At 34.7% G+C, this 24398-nt stretch overlaps 3 protein-coding genes across 6 annotated transcripts; 1 reads left to right on the top strand and 2 right to left on the bottom strand.

The window, feature by feature from the left end:
- Window positions 1-137: 137 nt before the first annotated feature.
- Window positions 138-4843, bottom strand: LOC110806439 (protein translocase subunit). The gene is made up of 4 exons (XM_022031314.2): window positions 4687-4843; window positions 3718-4031; window positions 2624-2745; window positions 138-485 (listed from the first exon to the last, which is right to left on the bottom strand). The coding sequence occupies exons 2-4, from the start codon at window positions 3989-3991 to the stop codon at window positions 321-323; spliced, it is 561 nt and encodes a 186-aa protein (XP_021887006.2). The 5' UTR covers window positions 3992-4031; window positions 4687-4843; the 3' UTR covers window positions 138-320.
- A 1892-nt stretch (window positions 4844-6735) lies between these two features.
- On the top strand, window positions 6736-11707 carry LOC110806431 (synaptotagmin-4). Its single transcript, XM_088208628.1, has 13 exons — window positions 6736-7204; window positions 7488-7596; window positions 7702-7748; window positions 7839-7959; window positions 8545-8672; window positions 8898-8999; window positions 9085-9159; window positions 9372-9451; window positions 9618-9768; window positions 9849-10079; window positions 10433-10729; window positions 10814-10927; window positions 11211-11707. Exons 1-13 carry the CDS (start codon window positions 7100-7102, stop codon window positions 11355-11357), a joined length of 1707 nt encoding a protein of 568 aa, XP_088064754.1. The 5' UTR covers window positions 6736-7099; the 3' UTR covers window positions 11358-11707.
- A 252-nt stretch (window positions 11708-11959) lies between these two features.
- LOC110806440 (bifunctional purple acid phosphatase 26-like) lies at window positions 11960-23519 on the bottom strand. Of its 4 annotated transcripts, XM_088208629.1 has the most exons (10): window positions 23290-23515; window positions 22360-22635; window positions 21595-21795; window positions 20824-20935; window positions 14879-15105; window positions 14425-14563; window positions 13965-14185; window positions 13095-13219; window positions 12819-12980; window positions 11960-12417 (listed from the first exon to the last, which is right to left on the bottom strand). In XM_088208629.1, exons 2-10 carry the CDS (start codon window positions 22549-22551, stop codon window positions 12375-12377), a joined length of 1422 nt encoding a protein of 473 aa, XP_088064755.1. In that variant the 5' UTR covers window positions 22552-22635; window positions 23290-23515; the 3' UTR covers window positions 11960-12374. The 4 variants fall into 4 exon arrangements, with proteins under 4 accessions (XP_088064755.1, XP_088064756.1, XP_088064757.1 ...); XM_088208630.1 differs by lacking the exon at window positions 11960-12417 and having other exon boundaries at window positions 12815-12980; window positions 13095-13216; window positions 23290-23516; XM_088208631.1 differs by lacking the exon at window positions 11960-12417 and having other exon boundaries at window positions 12841-12980; window positions 13090-13219; window positions 23290-23519.
- Between the last annotated feature and the right edge of the window lie 879 nt (window positions 23520-24398).

Genomic DNA, 24398 nt, shown 5'->3' with positions numbered 1-24398 from the left:
ACAGATAAACCAGAGAGATTATCACACTAAGCATTGAATGCGTTAAAGAAGAGATAAGACTTCTTTTACCCTTGTTCTTAAGTTTTAGGCCGTATCAAAATCCAAACTTTCAAATGAAAAATAATTGGCTAATGTCGTGGAAAACATCTCAAATATGTTGAGAAGGCCAATTGCCAGACAAAAGCAGCATTGTACACAAATTTAACGGATTGGTTTGTGCAACTTATGGAAGCTTATAGAAAGTTAGAACTAGGGTTCTGGTGAAAAAAGCAAAGGCAGGCAAAAACAGTCCGAACAAAAAGAAAGAAAAACTAAACATTTCAAGCCATGGATTTTTTCCTTTCTTCCTCAAGTCGCTGCAACTCTGCCAGTCTTTCTTGCCATGCTCTTTCCCTTGCCACTGCAGCCATCTTACGCTCCACACTCTTAATTCTCTTTTTCCTTTTAGCCTCCTGCAACTGAGCTTTCCGCTTCTTTGCCTCCGCCTGGACAGGATCAAAATGGATCCAGTCAAAACACAGGCAACCAAAGAAAATAAATTTTTCAGTCAGGATATGGCACAACTTATCCAGAACTATATGTGTGTGTGTGTATATATATATATATATGAATGTAAAGATTGGGGGCTATAGAGGGTATTCTCCACAAAACAAACCCTCGCTCTACATCTGATCCAAGGACCCACAGCAAAACAAAGGTCTCCCATAATAGTGATTTGTCAACTAGTCCATAAAATGCAAAACCAAGGAGAACCATAGAATTTAAAGAAATATTGACAAATAATAGAGAATAAGATAAGTTTGTTTTACGTTTTACACCGAATTCTTACCTTAATATCAGTTCACTGCCACTGGACACAATGAAGCACACCCAGGGATAAGTCCAAAATTATGATAAGTAATAGAGATCTCATTAAAGGTCTTAAGAGAAGTTGACTTGTTCGCAGTGGAAAAGAGAAAAGCACAATATGAATTGAATGCCAATAGAAAAGACCACAATAGAGATGAGACAAAATTTCACCACATTTTAGGAAATAATCCTAAAGTTACACCAACTGTTCCCTTCTTGAATCTACAAGTTGTGTGCCTTCAGAATCTACAAAAATCAACTTCTGTGTTGGAAGGGTTTCCTTACACTACATGTTTCTTGAAAACATTTTGAATAGGCATCTTTACTAAACAATGCAGTAAACATTTTTGCTTTACCTGTCAAAACATGTTGTAAAACTAAGACCTCTATTAGACTTCAAATAGTTCCAAAGAATCTCAATTGACTGAAATTTTCTGAACAAATAAAGGCAAACAAAAATTATAGTGATATTTGCTCAGTTTCCTCAATTAAAACATCAATTGTGAAATGGATCAAGAGCTCTGTCATGAAAGCATTTTCTTACACAAGAAATAAAGCAACACAAGATTCAAGAAATATAAATAACCTCTTGCTTTTTAGATAAAGCTCACTTTATATAAAATTTTAAAAGACACTCACTGATTAATAGCATTTCCTGATTAGATAAGATCAATGATGATGAAAAAAAGGTTATATGACGATAAAAAGGGAATACGACCATACTGAGATTTTAAAAAAGCCATATCTTGTACCTGTCATTGTAAATAAAGATACTATGGCCTGTAAGTTTGTCTTAGAAGCTATAATGAGCTTAGAATTTGATCTACTTAATAAGCACTTGTTTGGAAAAAAAAAAAGGGTTATTCATTATTCATCTGGTCCCTTTAAGTGGCAAGTTGGACCCCTGCAGTAATATATCATTATGTTTCCCCAACACAGTTTTCATTATGGGGATATTTTTATAATTTTGAGTTTTCACCTTTTTTTAGTGAAAATTTTGAGTTTTCACCTTAGTTCAGTGTAGGAAGGAAATCTCTAGATGTAAATTAAGTTCTCCATAGTGACAAAAATGCAGGTGACTTGTAGATCTAGACACATTGCTGAACCAAGTAAAATTCTCTCTGTTCTCTCCGTTTGAGAGAAATACTTTAATCTGTGGGCTCATTTTGCATCATTATATTGACTAAAAAGCATTCAGGGAAAGAGTCCAAGGACAAACAAAAAGATATACAAACCAGAACCACAGAAACACAATATGAGAAGGGGGCAAGAGAATCCTGAGAAATGTTGGAAAAACCTTACCATGTGACAATTGTTAGTTGACAATACCCACACCATTGACACTAAGTCTATCAACAATTAGAAAGAAAACTCTTAGGCCTTCAACACAAGACTCCACCATGAAAATCTTGCCAACTAAGAGGCATTTTAAAGATTGAACCAACTCCCAATAGCAATCTTCACTTTGCAACCAATATAAAGCTAGCATAACAAGGTTTTGTCCTAGCAGCTCTCCTGATAAGTTCTCACTCCTTCTTATTTATCTTAACCTAGACTGAGTAAACCCAATAATAGAATTGAATATAAGCAACCCTTCACTAGTTAGCTCCAAATTAAGCTAGAAGTAAACCAACTGTAAGGTTCATAAACTCATACAGTGCTTTCAGTTCCCATTTCCATGACAAATTGTGCAAGTCCATGATGCATTAGAGTAGGTTAATATTGAATTAAATAAACAACGAATAACATTGCAAATGCTCGATAAGACACAAACCAGTATAAACTCGCGCCGCAGCCTCATGCGTTTCTTCTCATTCCTTCTCTTGACACTTCCTTCATTGGGATTGTTGGGAGAAATCGGCTGCCCTGGCACGTACTGGACCCAAGCATATGGCCCTACAGTTCTCAAATAACAAAAACCATCCTTTAAGTTTATAGTTCAAAATCAATTCATGAAAGAGACCTGACAGAATTTTAATAACTACAAATCCTTAGTTTTGATGTCAAAAGTAACACATTTCCATAAGCCTGCTGGCAGAGGTTTTCTTCTGATTTTTTATTTTTCTCACAGTCAGTGGTGTTGTCTTCCTTGTCCACTTCTACAGGAATAACAACAGCTGGAACTTGTATGCAGTTGGTTAAGAGAATTTCTAGGCAAAATAAATAAAATAGAATACATTTGAATTTCCCAAACACTTTTTTCCTTACAAGGTATTTTTTAAATTTCTATCCATAAAATACTGAAATCAAACAGAATAGTGTAGTCCCTTCATTTTATTCTCAGGAAAAATAAAAAGAAACAAATATGTTTTGAAAAATAAAAATAAAGGAGACATACAAATGAATATAGCCAATGAAGGTCAAATTGTGAGAGGGATCTTAGACCATTTTGGGGAAGATATCCAGTCACTATTTACTACTACTTGGAGTTCTTTAGTCTCCATTGAAAGAACAGCATGCTATTTAGCATCATCTTGGCAAGAATTTTGATTCATTTAGTTTACATGTATTCTCCTCTAATTTTATGCATATATTTTTCATTATAATTTATATATTTTATCCATATTTGAACTAATTCATCTCATGATAAAATCTTACAATCATTTATATATCGAGGAGTATAAATACAACTAACATGAATTAGACATAGAACATATTTCAATGCTAATTCAGCTAACAAATCCCTTGTTTCTTTTAAAGGTTCCACTAGCTTCCATAACTACAAATACCTAGTTATAGTTTCAAATGTAACAAATCTACATAAACCCTACTGGCCAAGATTTTACACTTCAATGTCAGCATACAAAAATTGAATCATAACAATGGGAAACAATAAATAAATTCTGATTAACATGAAAGAAAAAGAACCTGGAGGTCTCAAGCTGGCCCTTTTTCGACGGGGTTTATCAACAGGTCTCCTCTTCGGATATCGGGTGTCAGTTAAGCTATGAAAATGGCTTGAAATGGGGATCCATAGAGACTGTCTGTAAGCCAACACGCCAAAGAGGGATTGTAAATCGGGTCTTGAAGCTGGAGGTGGAACCAAAAATGACCGTGGTGCTGTTGGGCCGGCGGAGGAAGTTAGAGAAACAAGGGTTCTTGAGAGAGGTCGGATGATGTTTCTCAAGGCACCAAAACTCATTTTGAAAGGATAATGGCTCCTATAGCAACCACACTTTTATCTACAAAATAATAAGATTAGGAGTCGCCACTAACCTTGATTATGGTGGGTTTAGAACGCCTTAGAAAAATACATATACAAGTAAGTAAAACTGTTATATGGAGGGAAGACGTTTGGCTCTCATGCAAATCATAATTAGGACAGCTTAAGAGTGAAATTCAAGGGAGCATGTGGGTGCATGTGACATCCATATCAATCATCGGAGTATATATTGCGCCATGTATAAACTTTGAAGTGTAAAAAGTATTTCAAGGTATATGACTTTTTGTAATGAGGATTTTGAGAGAATGCAATTACTATTATAGACAACTGGTCAAGATGATAGTAATAAATTACAAGAACAATTAAAATGAATTCTAAAAAATGGACTTGAGATTAACATGCATTTTATAGAAATGCCATTATAAAACTCTAATAGCCATCATAAAAAACTGAAATAACAGCACGATAGAGAGATAGGAGCTAAGAAACTCGTAGTGGCATTCCAACAAACACTTGGCGCGCTTATATTTTTTAACCATAAATCCATTCAGAAAAATACTCTTTGAGGCCCTACTTCATTCGAAATCAACATGAATATAACACAAAATTGAAACCGAGAAAACGAAAGTAACGTGATCAGACGCGGAACGGGATGGAAAATGAGAGAGTCTTACTGTGTGATGAAGTCCGGGTCTCAGTGTAGATTTGTCGTCGTCTGCTTTCGCTACGATTGTTGCAGCTCCGCCTCTTCTCTGTCGTTGAGTGGAGCAGAAAGGAGAACCCAGAACGAAGTGCAGAACGGCGTCGTTTGGATGGAAGAAAACATGTTGCGGGTTGGGCCCCTTTTGGGTTTACGTTGAAGAAAATCAATTGTTGGGTCTGGACTTAATTATGTTGAAGAAAATAGAAATGGTTTTCCCCCCTCTTGTTTAGTAAGGTTTTGAGGCTTATGCGCTTATTTTTTTATTCATTAAAATTACTTAAATATTTACTAAATATCTTACTTATTTTAAAAATAAGTGTTACATATTTTAAAAATATAAATTAATTAATATATATGTAATTATTTTATTTTAATTTTTTTAATCAAAATTTTATAAGAGAAATTAAAATATATTGTCACATTTGTAAATATTGGTGTTTCAATTTCCTCACAAACTACTCAAATTAATATTTGTTCTTATTAATTATCAATTAATATAGTTAACATTTAAGTATATGTTAAATACATTGAGTAATTATTTTTTTTCAATTTTAATAAGTATCATCACTATTGAAAATTCCCAATTAGAAAAAATATATTTTTTACTCTCTTTATAAATAGGCACTATAAAATTTATTTAAAATAGTTACTAGAAAGAAGTTAATTGAATTAAATCATTAAATTACAATCAATTTTACAGCTTATGATCTCTCCTCTATGCCTTGCGGTAATAAACGACTTTTACCACAACGATGTTGTCCATAGATTTCACTTGACTATCAACTTCTTTTAAAATGGTTTATGTTTTTTTCAGTGAATGTCTTGATAGAAAATATGATTTTTTTTAAAATTGAGGTTTTGATCGAAAAATTAATTTGATTTAATTTATTTGGTATCATTCGCTCAATAAAAAAATAAATATTTAATTTAAATAATAAATTTTTATTCATAAAAAGCACACAAAATAAAAAAATAGATATAATAAATATATATAGAAAATAAATAGAATAAATAAATGATACAAATTTAATTAGTAATATTACATGGTGAAATCTTGAAATGATCAAGTAATATATATGTGTATATCTATATGTGTGTATATATCTATCAATACTCGATGACTTACATGCATATTTTTTAAAGTAATTAAGATCACTGAAGCATGGAGAAAAGAGTGCATCCATGTACATATGTGTATGTGTATATATATATATTCTTGTCTTTGCACAACTAGAAAACTTAAAATGTGGATTGGATCTTCTTTTAAACTCTTCTTCTTCAAATCTATAGAATTATTAGTACGAGTCTAAAATGGAAGTAATTTGGGGTAATACGCAATATCCAATAATACATACAAGCAATCATATTGAATTAATATTGCCATAAACACAAATTATCATTCATAAACAGAAAACGACAAAATAAGTAATTATGAAAACCATGTTTATTTTCCTATTTGAGCACCCCAATTAAACACTCATAATTTCAAAATTTTGAAAATGAAAATGAATTTCATCTTAAAATGTTAAAAGACGTAAATGAATTTCAGAATTTTGTATCCTCAAATTTTTTTAGTTTTAAGCTAGAGCATAAATAATGTTAAAAAATGTAAAATTAATATCACAAAATCTCATCACGTAGAATTTAAATTATGTATTATAAATTCTATTAAATTTGATAAAATTTTAAATAATTTTTTTTTTTAATTCAAACGTGTAAGTTGACGGGCTGACTGGTATTACAGTTGGGCCACCTAAAGTAAAGAATGATTAGCATACAAGCAAGCGAAAAATTAGATCTTGATGCCATACCCAATCTTTTTCTAAATGATTTTCCTTTTTTTTTTTTTTGTGGTTTGACAATTACCTTTCGAGATTATATATAATGCTAGAAAATAATATCAAGAAATTTTGATTTGTTAATCAGATTAGTTTATTGGGTAAATACAGAGAATTGTTTAAATTAACTACAGATATATGGTAAGTTAAAAGTATATATAGAAGTTGATTATACTTTTTCTTGGAAAATTTTGCATTGTTGAAAATAATGATAATGAATTTTTGTTTAATAATATGACCGAATTTTTAGTTTAAAATGTTATAATTAAATTATAAAAAACACTAATTTGCAGATCTTGATAATTACGAACGCTTGTCTTCTTCATCAACTAACTTCCTGATAGATTTCTGTAGTTCTGTTACTATTAATTCGTATCCTCTCTCTCTGTTGGAGCACGCTGATTCTTATTCTACCCAGAGAAACAGCCACTGTTTTTTCTTTTCTGAATTAAAGAGAAATGTCGTTGTTGAAAGCTTGAAGCAGAGATATATGGTTTCTGATTTCGCTTGATTATCAACGGGGTACCCGCTAAAACCAGCACAGCAATGTCGTTCTTCTTCGGAATATTCTTGGGACTCGGCGTCGGCATTGGCTTGATTATTGCCTTCGCTCGATACGAGAACATCCGATCAACTCGCCGCTCCGATTTGGTACGCTCCTTCTCTGATTCATCTTTATAGAATTCTGTGTTTTACTATCACAGAGATTTCATTTACGTATAGTCTTATAGATACGCACAGAAACGCACACCACCTTTTTGTATATACGCCTGCATGGAGTTTCCGCAAGTACGTGCATTGAATGTTGAGTTTGTTTATGGGATTAACCTTGGAAATGATCAAGTAATGATCGGATTTTGTTTATGATGTTGCTGTTAGATGATTTACTGTTTCTTTTTTTGGGTTTTCTGGGATCTGTTAACGCGATCTTTAGGCCAAAACAGTGGCGTCATTTGCGAGGATGACAGTGCAAGATTCAAGAAAGATTCTGCCGCGAGAGAGTTATCCATCCTGGGTTGTCTTTTCACAGCAACAGAAGTTAAGTGATCCCTCTCTCTCAAAATATACATGGATTTATGTATGTATATTGTGTTGATCTTGATCATCTGGGTGGTGTTGAAACTGGTTTCTTAATTAATTGCAGTTAACTTGGCTGAATGTCCAACTTGACAAGATTTGGCCGTTTGTTGACGAGGTAAAAACTAGTGTTCATCGTTTTTTTTTCTTTTTTACCGGATTTGAGGAAGTGATGTTTTACAGAGTGATTGGTTTATTTATGGCATAGGCAGCATCGGAGCTGATAAGAAGTAATGTGGAGCCAGTTCTTGAACAATATAGACCAGCTATCTTAGCATCTCTCAAGTTTTCTAAATTGACTCTTGGCACTGTGGCTCCACAGTTTACAGGTTAAGATGACTGATCACAAGTTAAAGATATTCCTTTTTTCTTCTTTTTTCTTTTTATTGTGTGAATGATTAGTCATTATTTATGGTTTAAATATAAAAATGTGGATTTATAATGGAATTCTATAGTTCTTTTTTTAATAGAATTCATTTATTTCGAACATGGTGTAAATATTTAGTATAATTTTTTTTCTTAATTTATTAAAATTTCTAATTATAATTTCGTTCTAGTCTTACTATGACTTATCAGATTATAATTCATTATTTCTGAATTTCCACATCTCCAACTTGAATTATGGTGGGAACCAATTCCTCAAGGGTGGATTACCATTAAAAATTCAAGATGGTTGTGTTAATAACTCAAGACCGCGAAACTGTATTCTAACTATATGTATTAAGACCAATACGAAAATCATAAATAGAAGTTGATTAGAAATTGAATGGAAATGAGTCATAGTCCTTGACATCTAAAGTTCTCAAGCTCTTTGGTCATTGTTGATCTGAAGCTATTGTATTAAGTAGAAAATTTCAATTATTTTGATAGAATTTGGTCGTGACTCATGAAATTCATCACTCTTACGCGTTTAGGAGTTTCCATAATTGAAGGGGAAAGTCAGGCTGATGGAATCACCATGGAATTGGAAATGCAATGGGATGGCAACCCAAATATTGTACTTGGCATTAAGACCAAACTAGGCATGGCACTACCTGTACAGGTATGTCTAAAATGCTGAGGAACTAGAACAACCGACTTCCAAGAACAATCTGAAAACCTTTGTTTTCCTTTTTCTCTTCCTTTATGTAAACAATTTGGTTGTGTAAGTCAAAGATGTTTGCCAAGTTTGTTTCTCTCTTTGATTTCCTGAACTCTACAAAAGTTCTTCTAAGTTACATCAAAGATATTCCTTATCATCCCTTTTGGTTCTAACTTGTTCATCTAGGTAAAAAATATTGGATTCACAGGGATGTTTAGGTTAATCTTTAAACCACTAGTTGACGAGTTCCCTTGTTTTGGAGCTGTTTCTTATTCCTTGAGACAAAAGGTTAGTTATAATTTAAGATCTATTAGTCGCATGATAAAACATTGTTGAAATTAAACAAATTGCTGATGTACCTGAAATTCTGCAGAAAAAGCTCGATTTTACACTCAAAATTATTGGTGGTGATATAAAGACAATCCCGGGGATTTCTGATGCAATCCAGGTATGAGAAAACTCTGTATTATGATCCTTTCTTCCAATAGACTGAATGTGGATTTCGCCAAAATGGATGTTACAACTACACGTAGAGTTAACATGATTAAGGAAATTACTTCTTGGCTTAGAGATCTTGATGATCACATAGCAGGACCATTGATCTAACATTTTCTTGTTATGGATGTGACTGATCTAACATTTTCAAAATGAAAATATCAGGAAACTATAAGAGATGCAATTGAAGATTCCATAACTTGGCCTGTTAGGAAGATTATACCAATAATACCAGGGGATTACAGGTATGCTTATATTTTTCTAGCTTCCTTTTTTCTATATATATATACAATGAGTTTGCCATTAATCGCACATCTGTATATACTCAACAAAATCTGTCACTAGAGTACTTTTGTCTTTTCGTTATTCCTGCAAACTTTCTGCGCACATAAAGATTGCTTCATTTTTCAGTGACCTTGAGCTCAAACCTGTTGGAACACTAGATGTGAAGCTTGTGCAAGCCAAGGACTTAACAAATAAAGATGTTATCGGGAAATCCGATCCTTATGCTGAGTTATTCATAAGACCTCTTAGGGATAAAATAAAAAGGAGCAGAACTATCGTAAGAGAATTCAAAAATTTCCTTTCTACATAATTCTTTTACCATTTTCTTCTATTGGAAGTAACTTCATTTATCTTCAGAACAACGAACTGAATCCAATTTGGAACGAGCACTTTGAGTTCATTGTTGAAGACGCATCAACTCAGCACCTGACAATAAGAATCTCCGATGATGAAGGGGTTCAGGCTTCGGAACTTATTGGCTGCGCTCAAGTGCCACTGAAGGAACTCATCCCTGGTAAAGTGAAGGATGTCTGGTTGAAGCTAGTGAAAGATTTGGAGGTCCAAAGGGATACCAAAAACAGGGGTCAGGTAAGAAGATAGGATTGATAGTGTAAGTATGGCGCCTTGGAGGTACCATGCTGCTATAATTACAACTAACTTCATTATTTTTCACAAATAATAGTTTAGTATATTCTCATAAACTAAAATATCATTTTTAAATATGTTTTTGTGCGCACTGTCAGTTTTTGTTACACTCTTACTGTTGTTTTTTCTTACAACTATAATCCTAATTTTTTGTGTTTTTTCTTCCCGTTATTATGTTATTATTATATCATTTCAGAGTTATATAATTTACACGTAACACATATTTAATTGGACTAAGAGCTATATTTTCATAACTTGTAATTTACCAATGACCTGAATACTTTCTTTGGCATAAGGTGCACCTGGAGCTCCTCTACTGTCCTTTCGGCACAGAAAGCAGCATTAAAAATCCTTTTAACCCAGATTTCTCTTTGACCTCATTGGAGAAAGTCCTTAAGCCAGGAAATGATGAAACAGATGCTTCAAATTTTATAAGGGCACCATCTTCAAGGAAAAGTGAGGTTATTGTTAGAGGAGTATTATCTGTCACAGTAGTAGCAGCAGAAGACCTGCCAGCAGTAGATTTGATGGGAAAGGCAGACCCATATGTAGTTCTTATTATGAAAAAAGCCGAAACAAAAGTCAAGACTAGGGTGAGATTGTTAGATTTCCAGCAAACAAAAGTCTAAACAAAGTTCATTAAATCATATCTCAAATATTCTTTTCTTCTTTCTCAGGTAGTAAATGACAGCCTGAATCCAGTTTGGAATCAAACATTTGATTTTGTCGTGGAGGATGGTTTGCATGAACTGTTGATTTTGGAACTTTGGGACCATGATACTTTCGGGAAGGTAATTTTTTGGGTTTTTTCTTTTGCTGTAGTTCCAGAAGGTTTGTTGTCAGTTATGCAAGAATTTTTTCTTTGTATAGTTTTTATGGAAAAGTATAGTTTCATCATATATTTTTTGTTTTTATTACAAATCAAATCTCGTGATTTTTTGTGACAATCCAATGACTCGTGATTTGATCTTTTATCATCTTATATAAAATGATATAATACATTTGATCATCTAAGCTGCAGCGTGGACAGATTCGTGTACGTGCATTGCTCATCTCATTTTCGTGATCTTTCAGGATAGAATTGGGAGAGTTATAATGACTCTAACTAGGGTGATATTAGAAGGGGAATTGCAGGACAGTTTTACCCTTGATGGTGCCAAATCTGGGAGGCTCTTTTTACATCTCAAGTGGACTCCACAGCTCAAGTTCCGTGAAAATTGATCTGACAAAAATAGACTTCACAGATCCGTTATCATTTCACAAGTTTCTGTCTGGATGCAGGAGAGAGCAGAATTCTTTATGTTAGAAGGATGCTGCTAACACGCAAGAAATTGAAACAAAGAAGTATACCAGGGCTGTCACTGTTTCTCTGCAAAAGATCATTTTTAAGTATTTTTTATTTTCATACTTTAGATTGATAAGTTTGGGGGAAAGTGGATGTACAGTTTTAAGATGTTTGATGTTTCTGCTGTTGCAGAAGGACATAAGATTGGAAGATTTGGTGAATTGAATTGTATTACAAGAAAAAATGGTTTAATTTAAAGAATGAATTTTGGAATATGTTATCTCCATTTCATTTGAAATTGTTTAGAAGGTTAATTTGGTGAAAGATCTCAAGTTCTCAACCATCTTAGGGTTAAGTGTAAATTTTCTACATAGACTTTATTTGTTCAAATAGAACATGAAATTTCAAAAGAAGACTTTTTCCTCTCTATTGAGGATTAAATTTTATTCCCACTCAAGTAATTCTATCTAATTGGTGATAAAAATTTTCTTCGATGATCAAGTCAGGAGTTATTTATCAAGAGAGAGAACACTTGACAAATATGAAAGTTTTTCAGTGTTTTTTCATATTCCTCACCATCAATCCCTACAGGGAGTCATTACAAACTTCGTAAAATGAACGTATTATGTACTCAAACTGTGGTAATAGCCAATAGGATATGGAACTAAATATATTTTCATAAATCTCATTAACCCATACAGAAAATTATATTAACTAATTTTATATGCTCATATTTAAAAAGCAAAAATACTCCTCCATTTTGTTATATAAACTGTTCACCTCTCCATCATATCCCCGGATCTCCGCTCACCAACATATTTCCAGGAAATCTGAAATTTGGCGCACAGGTAATTGACGGCCTTGTGGGATGGCCATAAGAAATTTGAGAAACTTCTGCAGCGTCCATCTTTGGATCTCCAAATATAATCAAAAAAATCCAAACCAAAAGAAACTCAAATATTCTTCTCAAGTCTCCTCCTTCGCAGATTGCTCACCCTGCATGACAATGTAGTTTGTTTTAACGGTAAGCATTAGCCTCTCTTTTGGAATGTGTATTATTTTTCCTGTTATTTTCCTTTTCTGCCTGTAGTGTCAAAATAAACATAACCAAATGCAATAGTGCTGCAGGAAAAAAGAAAAAATTTATTGCAAGGGAGATAATCAAATATATGCATGGTGAGAAAAAGAGAGAAGTTCTGACCAGATTCAATTGTTTGCTTTGTTTAGTTAAAAGTTATTTATTCATCAAACTCATATTTGTGAAAAGCATTTAATAACTGTTATTATGACTTATTGGGATAAACTTCCTGGATGATATCCCAATAAGAGCTCCTTTTTTTTTCCCCCTTGACACCATCTTAGGAGAAGGAAAAACAATAAGTCAATAACACACTTACCAGTATTGGTTGTGGAATACTACAGAATCAGTAACAGTTCTTTTTCCATCATCATTTCGATTCCAATGGTAGAATGCATGGGTCCTATTCTTTATCTCCAATGTAGAATGACCATAACTGGCTTCACGGAATGCAGAATACTCTGGTTGAGGATCCAAAAACCTAATAATGAATTATAATGGGTTTATCTGAGTAACTTGGTACTTCCAAAAGGTATTCCACTCTAGTAAAAATATTCAGTTCTATTGAAGTTTCAAATAGTTAGACCTGCCTTACCTTCCAGCAAGACCTTCAAGATTTCCTCCGTCTCCAACTGTTATATAGACTGGAGCCGAGGTGTCAGGTATAGGGTAACGATCACCACTTGATACATTATAATATATATTTGAGATGCGATACTGCTAGTATTGATTGAATGACATGAAAATGGCAAAAAAAGGTTACTTTCCTAGATTCACAGAGAATTTCTTAACAGAATTGTAAGAATCACGCAAGTGAATGAAAATGTTGTCTGACCAGCCATAATATTGAGTAGAAGAGAATATTTATAAGTTTAAATCTCTGGCATGAATATAAAGGAAGAGGAACTTAGAATCAGATAAGCTGTTTGGTTAGACTTTTGAATTACTCTAACGCCCAATTACAAAAGTACTATTGGATAATTTCCCACCTACTCTTCTTATAAGTTTGATCCCTTCTTCCTTTAACCAAGGAACTCGTAACCTTTTAAGTTTGGATAGGTAACACATAGCACATGCAGAAACTAGTTTGAATGCCCGATTAATAAATGAAAAATGGCTCCATGTCTTAGATGCAAATAAGGGAGCCCCACATATGTTGTCAAAGCATTAAATTTACATCAAATAAAATTTTCAATAGAATCAGTTGGGCTCTCCATGCTAGCTTTCAATCTGTGGAAATCTCCTTTCCAAAAAAATGGTGATCCTCTTCCTAGAATAATTCAACTTCACAGAAAAAGAACATGTGTAGGACAACTCTGAGATGATGGATGGTGCAATGAGATATTGAAGAAAAGATTTGCAGTCAATGATCCTTGTCATACAGTAAGATAAGCACATGAAATTGTCGCCCTAGAGAACCTATTTATTTATGTTAGAAAAATATAGAAGAGAAGAATCTTCATACCGATCTTTCATAGGCATGAACATGGCCAGCAAACACCATGTCAACTCTGGAATGGACAAACCAGCTCTCAAATACAGCTCGCATGCTTTCACCTTCCATGTAGTGGGCAAGATTGCTACTGTACATTGGCACATGCATAAGAACAATTAGCCAAGGTGTCTTCTTTCTATCCACTTTTCTTAGCTCTTCCCGCAGCCATTGCCATTGAGGTGTATATTTTACTGGTTAGGTAGTTTTCAAACAATTCATTACGACTTCATTATAGCATGTATAAAGAGATAACCCAATTTGTAACTAAAAGATGTAAAATTATTGTTCCATCATGGTTAGTCATAGGAAAACTTTGTGATTAAACTGTTGCAAGAGTTGAGGAGAATACAAAATAAGATTTTGCAGAAAGATACTGAAGCATTCGCTAGATATAATTTCTTTCAGACTCTTGAAAATAGTGACGTCTTACCATACGGTGAATAGCTGGACACGACAATGATATGAGCCGATGCCATTCGGACAGCATACCAAAGAGGACTACTGCTGTTTGAAGCTTTATAAGGCGTGGGAAATCTATGTAGATATGATTTAAATGGAAGAACCTCTCCCTGAAAAATGAGTATTGGGATGGGTTAACAGGGACAGAAAAGTGAATGCAGGCATTCATAATTTCATATAATTCAACCTAACATATATAGCATATCCATATAAACAGGAGGGGAAAACAGAGAAAAGGTTCCACTATCTCTTAGACCTTCTTCCAGCCAGTCTGCCAGGAATAATAGTTTAGCAAAATTACAGAAAGTGAAACATGGTACCTCTAGAAGCTCAGTGCTTAAGCTTACGCAGTAGTTCCAAAAGGACCATAATAAAGAAAATAAGAAACTATAATAAAAGTTCAAAAAGCAACATTGTGATGGTACCATGTTAGGCTCATACTCTATCTCATGATTCCCAGCTGACCAAATCCATGGCTGATATGCAGCACTTCGCTCTATAAATCGGCTCCATGAATCCCATCTAACACCAGTATCATTGTACTTATAATTATCAGCATAAGAGAGATCACCAACAAATAAGACAGTCTGTCCCCTAGTCTGCATGTAATGCTTGATAGTGGAAAGAGAATTATGTGTTTGACCCAAATCACCTAAAATAAAGAAAGGCAATAAGGAATAAGAAAGATTCTAGAAGTGCATTAATTTAAAAACTTGGCACTTTATGCTCTCTTGTATTATTCGTAGTGTTAAGAAAACCTTGAACTTACATGTTTTATAAAGCCCTTTACCTTTCAACTGAAAATTCGAGATTCATGCTGTCAATATTTCTATAAAGTAACAAGAAGGTATATCAATAATGTTCTTTGAACAAATTATGCTTAAGAGAAGTACCTTTACCATTTTAGGGGGGACATTGGAAATCTTAGATCAAAGAACTTGTCTCTACTAGCAAAATAGTTATGACTCTTTCCTCGTGAACAAGAAAGTCCTAGAGAGAGAAAGCAAGCGAGAGTGAGTGATCAGACTTCGTTGACTGAGGAAGGGGGAAAAGATGGGAGGCAGGTAGGAAGAGAGAAGCGAGAAGGAAGGGCAAAAAGGCAGAAGGCGACATCAGCTGACCAGAATAGGAGAAAATGATGTCGGGACAGAGGAGAATATTCTTGTTGATTGATAGAAAGTCATTCGATGTGGTTTGTAAAGGCAAGAACATTGATGGATTGAGGATAAGTGAGAATGGAAGGGGATTTAGAGCATCTATTTTTCTGGAGGAGGGGGAGGAGTAGTTAGTGAATTCTTTAGAAGACTTTACTGAAGAAAGGGAGGGAAGACTTGGGGGAAGAACAGGGAGGGAAGGAACCACAATCTCTGGGTGGCATTAGAAAGAAACAGGAAAGGGAGCAGGAATAAAAGGCGGTTAAACAGATCTTCATATGGGAAGGGGTGGAAGCAGGGCGGGTGGAATATGATGAGATCTGTGTTCGATCTGGCGGACTGGCCCCTGGTAAATCCGGATAACATGTGAATAGAGGTGGAGATAAGAGACGAAGAGGAGAAAGGAGTGGAGAAGGAGACACCTCAAAACAAGGAAATATGCCCACACTGCAGGTATTTGGCTTTCGATGGAGGTAGCAAAGGAGAAAACATACCAGAGGTGATTCAGTCCTCTGGAGACAAGGTGAAGTGGATATCGCAGACACAACCCGGGAAGGAGGCAAATCAGGAAGATTTTAAAATTCAAAATGGGAGAAAGAGGAGCCAATGGGTGTTTTTCCAAAACACAAGTTGGGGTCGATTTGGGAGAAGAAGAATAGGTGGAAATATACCCATACTGCAGGAAGGGTATTCGGTATTCAGTAGGAGTAGCAAAGGAGAAAACGTACCAAAGGCAGTTCAGTCCTCTGGAGATCAGGTGAGGTGGGTAGGCCAGACACAACTCAGGAAGGAAGTGAATCGAGATGATTTTGATATTCAAAACGGGAGAAAGGGGAGCTAATGGGGGTTTTTCCGAAACACAAGAAGTTTGGGTCATTCTGGGATAAGAGGAATAGGTGGATGAGAACTAATAGATCCAGGAGGATGGAGGAGCTTGGGCCGAATAAAAGAAGAAAATATTCGTGGGAGGAAAAAGGAAAATGGATAGAGCAAGTTGAGCCGAGCAAGGAACTAGGGTGGAGAAGGAGCTGAAAAATTAAATGGGTTTGGAAGCTTGTGAGAAGGAACCTGACCCATTATGAAGGCTTGAGAGAGAAGGAAAAAATCGGAGATGGAGAGCTCTGTGCAAAGGAGGAGGGAAGGGAGGAGGAGGAAGAGAAAGAGATTGGGGCAGAGAAGGAAGCTGTGGTGCCAAAAGAAGAAGAGGAAGGAGGCACAAAAATAAAAGAGGGTTTGGCACAGGAAGTGAGGGAGGAAATTAGAGAAGGGGCATCGATAAGCATAGAGGGAACAGAAGAGGAGAATCGAAAAAAGGGAAAATGATGGAGATTGTGTTAGTTGATGTGGATTATGGGACAACTATACCGAGGGAACCGATCGAAAATGAACAGGTTGGTGTCGAGCAGGGAGAGGTCGAAGAAAAAGCAGAAGGAGATCAATGTAATTCGGTTTGAGTAATGAGAAACATCCAGAGAATTAGCAAATTGCTAGGAGTCACCTTTAAAGACATTGAATACCAAATGCTAGACTTATTTGTAGAAATTGAAAGGAACAGGAGGGAGAAGGAGGAGGAGGAAGGTGTGAGGGAGCTGAAGATACTGCAATCATCCATAAATAATGATTGCAAAAATAAGTATAACAAGAAAGAATAGTTAAGTGGTGAGGAGGCGTAAATGATTGGAAAACTCACATCATGTAATGTTAGCGGGATAAATGATAGAAAGAGAAGGCAAGCTATTAAATGGCGTATGAATAGGTGGAAGTTGGATGTTGTATGTCTTCAAGAATCTAAAATTGAGGCAATCAATGAAAGAGAAATTAGAAGTTTATGAAGAGTAAAGGAATTGGAATGACATGTTTTGCCAGCTAAGTGGGCGACTGGAGGTATTGTTGTTTCATGGAGTAAGAAAAAAGTTGAATGTAAGGAAGTGTTAATGGGGAAGACTACTATATCATGTCATTTTGTGACTTGTTGAGGTGGGAGGGGTTAGATTTTTACTAGTGTGTACTGTTGGGGTACAACATTGAGAGGTTGATCTTATGGAAGGAGTTGGAGGAGAATTAGAATAGATCGGGGAGAAAATATGTTGTCAAATGGGACTTTAATATGGTGTTGAGACGCAATGAAAGATCGGGAGATCAATTTTCAAAGACGTGTGACCTGCAGGTTCAAAGAAGCACTGAAAAAGCTGAATCTGTCTCCGATGGAGGCAAATGGACATAATAGACCAATTAAAGAAAAAAGGCATCTGTTCAAGGATTAGTCATTTCCTAGTATCTTCAAATTTTCTCCTTCAGTTATCTGGTTTATGCCAAAAGGTGATATCAAGACCCATTTCTAATCATTTTCTGATTAGCATTGTACAGAATCCAGTGGGGTCCAATCCCGTTCCATCTAGATAATAAGTGGCTAAAAGTTGACAGTTTCAGATGTATGGTTGAAAGAGTGTGAAGAGACATAAAAGTGGAAGGAAAAGCTAGTTTTAGGATTTCTAAAAATTAAAAATCCTGAAAAATGAAAATTAAGAAGTGGAAGGAGGGAGCAAAATAAGAAGAGAAAATTAATGTTCTTAATCTTTTTTTAAAGATAAAAAGAATGTTGTATATTAAATCAAACAACTGTTCAAGGAGTTAGATGAGATAAGCAGGATGAACTTTGAGGAGTAGTTTTCCAAAGAAGAGACAGTTGAAGGGCTCAGGGATTGTGATAAATCTCTGGGCCTAGACAGTTTTAATACGATGTTTTTGCAAAACATCTGGCATGTTATTAAGGATGATTTGATAGATTTCTTCAAGGAAGTTCATGAATCTGAGACTTTTGTGAATTCATTGAATTCCACATTTTTGGCGATTATTGCCAAGATGGAGAAGACTAATCAAAGACTCCAGGTCAATCAGTTTGGAGGGCTGCATCTACAAACTTATCTCAAAGGTCCTAGCCAAGCATTTATATAACGTGTTGGGGGAAGGTGATTGGAGAGAGCTAGTATGTTTATGGAGGGTAGGCAGATTATGGATGTTGTTATGGTGACAAATGAAGGGGTGGATAAGTTGATGAGTAGCAAGAGGGAAGGAATTCTTTGTAAACCAGACATGAAAAAAGCATATGATCATGTTAACTGGGCATTTGTGGATTACATGCTGGAGAGGTTAGGCTTTGGGCAGAAATGGAAGAAGTGGATGTATGCACGTAGTTTCAACTCTTATTTTGCAGTGTCGATAAATCTTCATTTTTTAAGGCATCAAGAGGATTGAGATAGGGAAACCTATTATCTCCATTATTGTTTATCATTGTTATGGAAGTTTTGAATAGGTTATTGGATAAGGCTAAGGAGGAGTTGTTGAAAGGTATTATTTTGGGGAGGAACGAAAACCAATTAGAAGCTTCTAACCTTTTCTTTGCTGATATCACTTTGAATTTTTGCTAACAAGAGGTGAGGATATTGCTTAATCTAACATGTGTACTCCTTTGTTTTCAAGCAGTGTTTGGTTTAAATATCAATTTGAACAAGTTTGAACTGACGGAATTTAGGGATAGGGGGAAGATGGAATATTTGCTTGGGTGTTGGGATGTAAACCAGTTCAAAATCTTGGCATTATGTTGGGTACCAAATATAAAAAAAGAAGAAGCTGGAAGCCAATGATTGATATTTGAGAAAAAATTAGCAAGATGGAAGAGAAATTTCTTGTCAAAAGGGGGTAGATTAACTCTTACCAAAAGTACTTTAACTAATCAACCAATTTACTGCATATCGGTGTTAACAATTCAGGCAAAGATGGCGAAGAAACTTGAGACCATTCAGTGTCATTTCACGTGGGATGATGAAGAGAGGAGAACAAGGTATCCTTTGGTGAAGTAGGAAGAGGTAAAGCTACCTTTGGAGCAGGGGGGACTAGGCTTGAGATCTTTATATGAATAGGGCCTTACATTGTAACTGGATTTGGAGGTATTGGAGGGTAGATGACTTTCTGTGGGAAAAGGTGGTGGAAGTTAGGTGGGGGGCATTAGCAGGGAAGGATCCTCTAGAGATATGGGTAGACCATATGAGGAGGGTTTATGGAAGAGCATAATGATGAGGTGACATAGAGTGCAAGAATGTACAAAGTGAAAGGTGGGGAGAGGAAATGGGATTCTGCTTTGGAAGGATGATTGGATTGGGAGGGGATGCCTTATGAATCAATTTCCTCAGATTTTTGTCATAGCATAAGCGAAGAATATGTTAGTGGAGGAGGTTCATGGGGGAGAAAACGGTAGTAGGGAGTGGTACGTGAATTTGACAAGGAACCTCAATAATTGGGAGGTTGAAGAATATGAAGTTTACTCCAACTTCTGGCCACTATTCAATTGAATGATAACAGTGATCAACTTGTATGGAATCTGAAGAAGAATGGGGTTTTCACAGTGAAATCGTTTTATAAGCACTTGGTTAGTAATGCTAAGGTGAGAGAGATGAGTTTTCCGGCAAAACATATTTGGAAGGTGAAAGCCCCACCTAAAATCATTTTCTTTACTTGGGAGGTGGGTAAAGAATGTATTTTGACAAAAGACAAACTGATGAGAATAGGAAGGACCATGGTGGATGGGTGTTATCTTTGCAAAAGTGCTGCTGAGCCATGCAACCATATTCTTCTTTGGTGTCTGGTGGCATATAATTTTTGGACTATTGTCTATGACTTGTAAGGAACTAATTGGGTTATTGCAGGATTGGTGAGAGATGAGATTTGTGTATGGGAGGGGATTTGTAAAAAGAAAAAATTTATAAAACTTATTTTACTGACTAGTGTTTGGGTGATTTGGAAAAAGAGAAACAATAGACTTTTGAGGGGGTAGAAGGGGAGATATATAAAACTAAGGATAGATCACTTCATTAATTTAGGTATTTGATTTGGGCCATGACTTATATAGGATGGAAGATTTTGAGAACATTATTGATATGCTAATAGACTTGTAAATATTCTGTAAATGGGTGGTTGTCCCTTAGTGCTGTTGAGTAGAGGGGGAGATTATAAAAATTAAAAATAGATGGTTTCAATAATTTGGGTTTTTAATTTTTGGTAATGATTTATATAGGATGTAAGATTTTGAGAATATTGTTGATATACTAACAGACTTGACAATATTCTGTAAATAGGTGGTTATCCCTTGGTGCCGTTAATTTAATATATTTCTTATACTTTTTATTCAAAAAAAAAAAAGAAAAGAGAAGTATCTTTACCTATAATTCCAAAAGTATATGAAGCATCTGGATCAATTTTTGGAGGTGTTCGAAACCAAAATTCACGGGAAGAGTCAGCTACTCCAATTTTGTAATAGTACTTGGTGTCATACTAAGAACAAGATATTAGCAAATGTTGATATGAGAATACATATATAAAAATGAACAAACAGAAAGGTCATAGAAATGCCACTAAGAAGCCCCAAAGTAATAACTTACTAGACTATTATATTTTATTCAAGTGTGTGAATATGTATGTAAAAGTAACATGTGGGATTACTGAAGTATAAAGTTCACATAGAAATGGAACTCTGAAGCAACTGAATCACATTTATAAGATAAGTGAAATATTACCACCATGTTGGTTGAGATGATGTTTCTAATTGTTATGAAATAATTAAAACATCACAAATTTTCAGAAGAAAGAGAAAAACTCAGTTGACTGATGAAAATGATATAGTTATCATAGTAATGCCTGTGTGTCTGTATAACTGCATAGGTAATCCTGCTATGCATCAATATAAATTTGTGCCTGTGAATGCGTTAATGCATAGGTATAGGTTGGTAAATTAATCTAAAACCAAGTAAACCTTAATTGGGATGTTGTTATGCTTTTTACATGCAGAATCATAATCAAGAATCAAGAAAAAGCGGTTATCAATAAGACATGAATAAAATGTAATGTTCTAAATTGAAAGTTCTTGTACAGACTTAAATATTTTCTGAATTCAAAGATCAGGTCAGCTCGCGCTTGAATGATTGATGTTTTACCTCCAGGCCATCAATAAGACAATGATGAATGTAGCCAGACTGATACCCGTAAAAGCTGTAGTTTGTCACCGTGCCCTCAGCACTAAAAACATATTTGTTCTCTGATGTGCCATATTGTACCTGGCTTGGCCCAGGTTCAGCAACTGAAACCCATGAAATTATTACAGCCTTTCCCTCATAGTCACCTTGGGTGATATGCACCTATATGCACAACTAGTTTGAATGAAAATGGATGAAAGCAAAAGCCATATCACTAAGGTACATTCATGAAGATAAAATAGAAATCAAAAGGCAAGTAGTCTTATACATCAAAAGCAAACTAGAATTATGATTTTTGCAGCATATAACCGTCATTATAGCAAATTTTTTCACCTCGAAGTGATAAATTATGCATGCTTATCATGTTCCTAACCAGATAATATTATATTCCCAATCCTACAAATGAATAGCTGATGCCTCCATAAATAAAGTGGATATGACTCAGATACAGGTAGTTTGTCAAATTTTTACATCACTTGCTGAAACCCAGACCAGATTGGGGAATAGAAAACACTGTAAATAACAGGACAGCATCATCAAGAACAATGAGGATACTTCCTTTGGTCCTCTAGTCCACAACATTATGAATGTGATCCTTGCATTTCCGGAATTCCAAAGAAAAACTATGGAGATATTAGATCTGCAGCTGGATTGCAATTTGGCAGTCTCTTATAAGTTATCTATTATTTAGATTTCAAAGAAGAGTTATAAAAGATAAAGGCTTACTTGCTGTGGAGCATTATGACCTTTAGGAATTCTGAATACTTCATGGTCAAGAGGAATATCAATTGATGGCCATTCAGTACGAACGAAAGTACTTGTTGTTCCCGTGTTTCCATTTTCCACAGAGCTCAAGATAATAAGTATTGGAAGTAGGAGCTGAAATGTCGACAACCACCCTTCATACTGCACCAGCATTGCTCTTCAGAGATCAGCCTTCTGTCAAATCTGGTCAAGCCGGTTCTACCATGAAATGTATATCAATCCACAACCACATAGAATCTGCAAGTAAAAAAAAACATATTCCAAATAAAGAAAGAATTTGATAAAATCCAGCAAGGAATACATCTCCATTCACATACAATTTATCACATAATTCCAGGCATTTGATTTCATTTCGTCACCTATAGTGTAAATCATTTCATTTCAACCTAGAAGATATTGAAGCACGAACAATCACTATTAAATACAGGAGTTATTTAACTTAAGAACACTTATAAAGTAGGATCTATTTTTCTGTCAAATCCCAGAAACACTGACTGAAGCCAATAGATTTCTGAACTTCACCTACATTTACGCTTTAACCAAAAACCACCGTTGAACACAACGAATAACGCACTTCTAATTTCTGAGGCGGCTAGTTATAAGCATATGCCAAAAACCCCGCAGTTGAATCCCTCAAAACAAAACATGAGAGATTATCCGGAAAAAAAAAAGTTAACGAGCAACTCAAATAAAGTTATTCCAAAATCAAGATAATAGAATGATTTCGTTCGAAAACAATAGCAATTCACTGTAACAATTATGTCCACCCTCATAAACGCAGATAATCAGTGACCTGAGTAACTCGATCAGCGAAACTATTCGGTATGTGTCATTATACGTGTAGATTCATACATAGATACATAGAGATGGATGCATAGTAAGTTTGCTTACTATGGGATAAATTTCACCGGAAACGACGCCGGCCGGAGAAAGAGAGTGATGAACGGCAGTTGATTTGACTTTTTAAATAAAAATAATAATTGAGCATTGAAACGTAAAATAGCAGTTGACAGAAGAGCAATTAGGTAGACCATAGCGGTAGCTTAACTTAGCCGGCAAGTGAGGATCAATCGGTGGTCGCTCTTCTCGCGCTCAAAATTTAGCGTTCAGCAAGACCATTATGGTTTGGTTCAAGAAGAAAACGACGACGTATGACTAGATGAGCTGTCTTGGTTTGTCCGCTTTCTATCTTGTCGCTTTTGCCGGACATGATAATGTACTATTTAAACTTTATATACGTAATAAATAAATTAACTGTGTCATTAACATATTTATTTTATTATTTATATACATATTTTAATATTAAACTAATTTTAGAAATAACTAATATTCTTTATTGATAGAAATTAATTTAGATACACTCCCACAAAATTTTATATATAGGCTAAACTATAAATTTTATTTTTGAACTATTTTTTAAAGTTGGTCTTGTTTCAAATTTTATATTGATTTAATTTGTATCTTTTTTAAAAATATTTAAATTAGCCTCTTTTTATTTTTAATAGCTAACATCATTAATTTTAAATGTCATGTACATAATTTATTAATATATATAAATTTTTTAATTAATCAAAATATACGTTAAATATCACATAATATTTTATAGGTTAAATAAAAATATGCATGCGCATCAATCTAAAGTAGTTCATATTAGATAAAAAAAATTAATTTAATCCAATCTTCATCCCCAATCTTTAATTATTCTCTCAATCTCGTTCTCATCTCTCTCTCCATCTTCCTTTCTTTATGGTAGATTCAGATACAAATGTCTCATGTATCATCTACTGAAAAACTCATATATAAATGAACAAGTAAAAGCACTCGTGGGAAGGTCTTCCACTATATTAACCCATCATCTCATGGCACTCCATCTCTTCATATCACTTTTACTACTCTACTCCACATAACGTTGTTTGCGACTACTTTTTTAATTTGGTGTCATTTCATCCAAATTTAATTATATTCATGTTATTACGTTTCAAGCTATTTAGATAATTTAT

The sequence above is a fragment of the Carica papaya genome, chromosome 7 (assembly GCF_054855325.1).
Source record: "Carica papaya isolate Zhongbai chromosome 7, ASM5485532v1, whole genome shotgun sequence".
Lineage (NCBI taxonomy): Eukaryota > Viridiplantae > Streptophyta > Magnoliopsida > Brassicales > Caricaceae > Carica > Carica papaya.
This window is presented reverse-complemented; position numbering and strand designations above follow the sequence as displayed.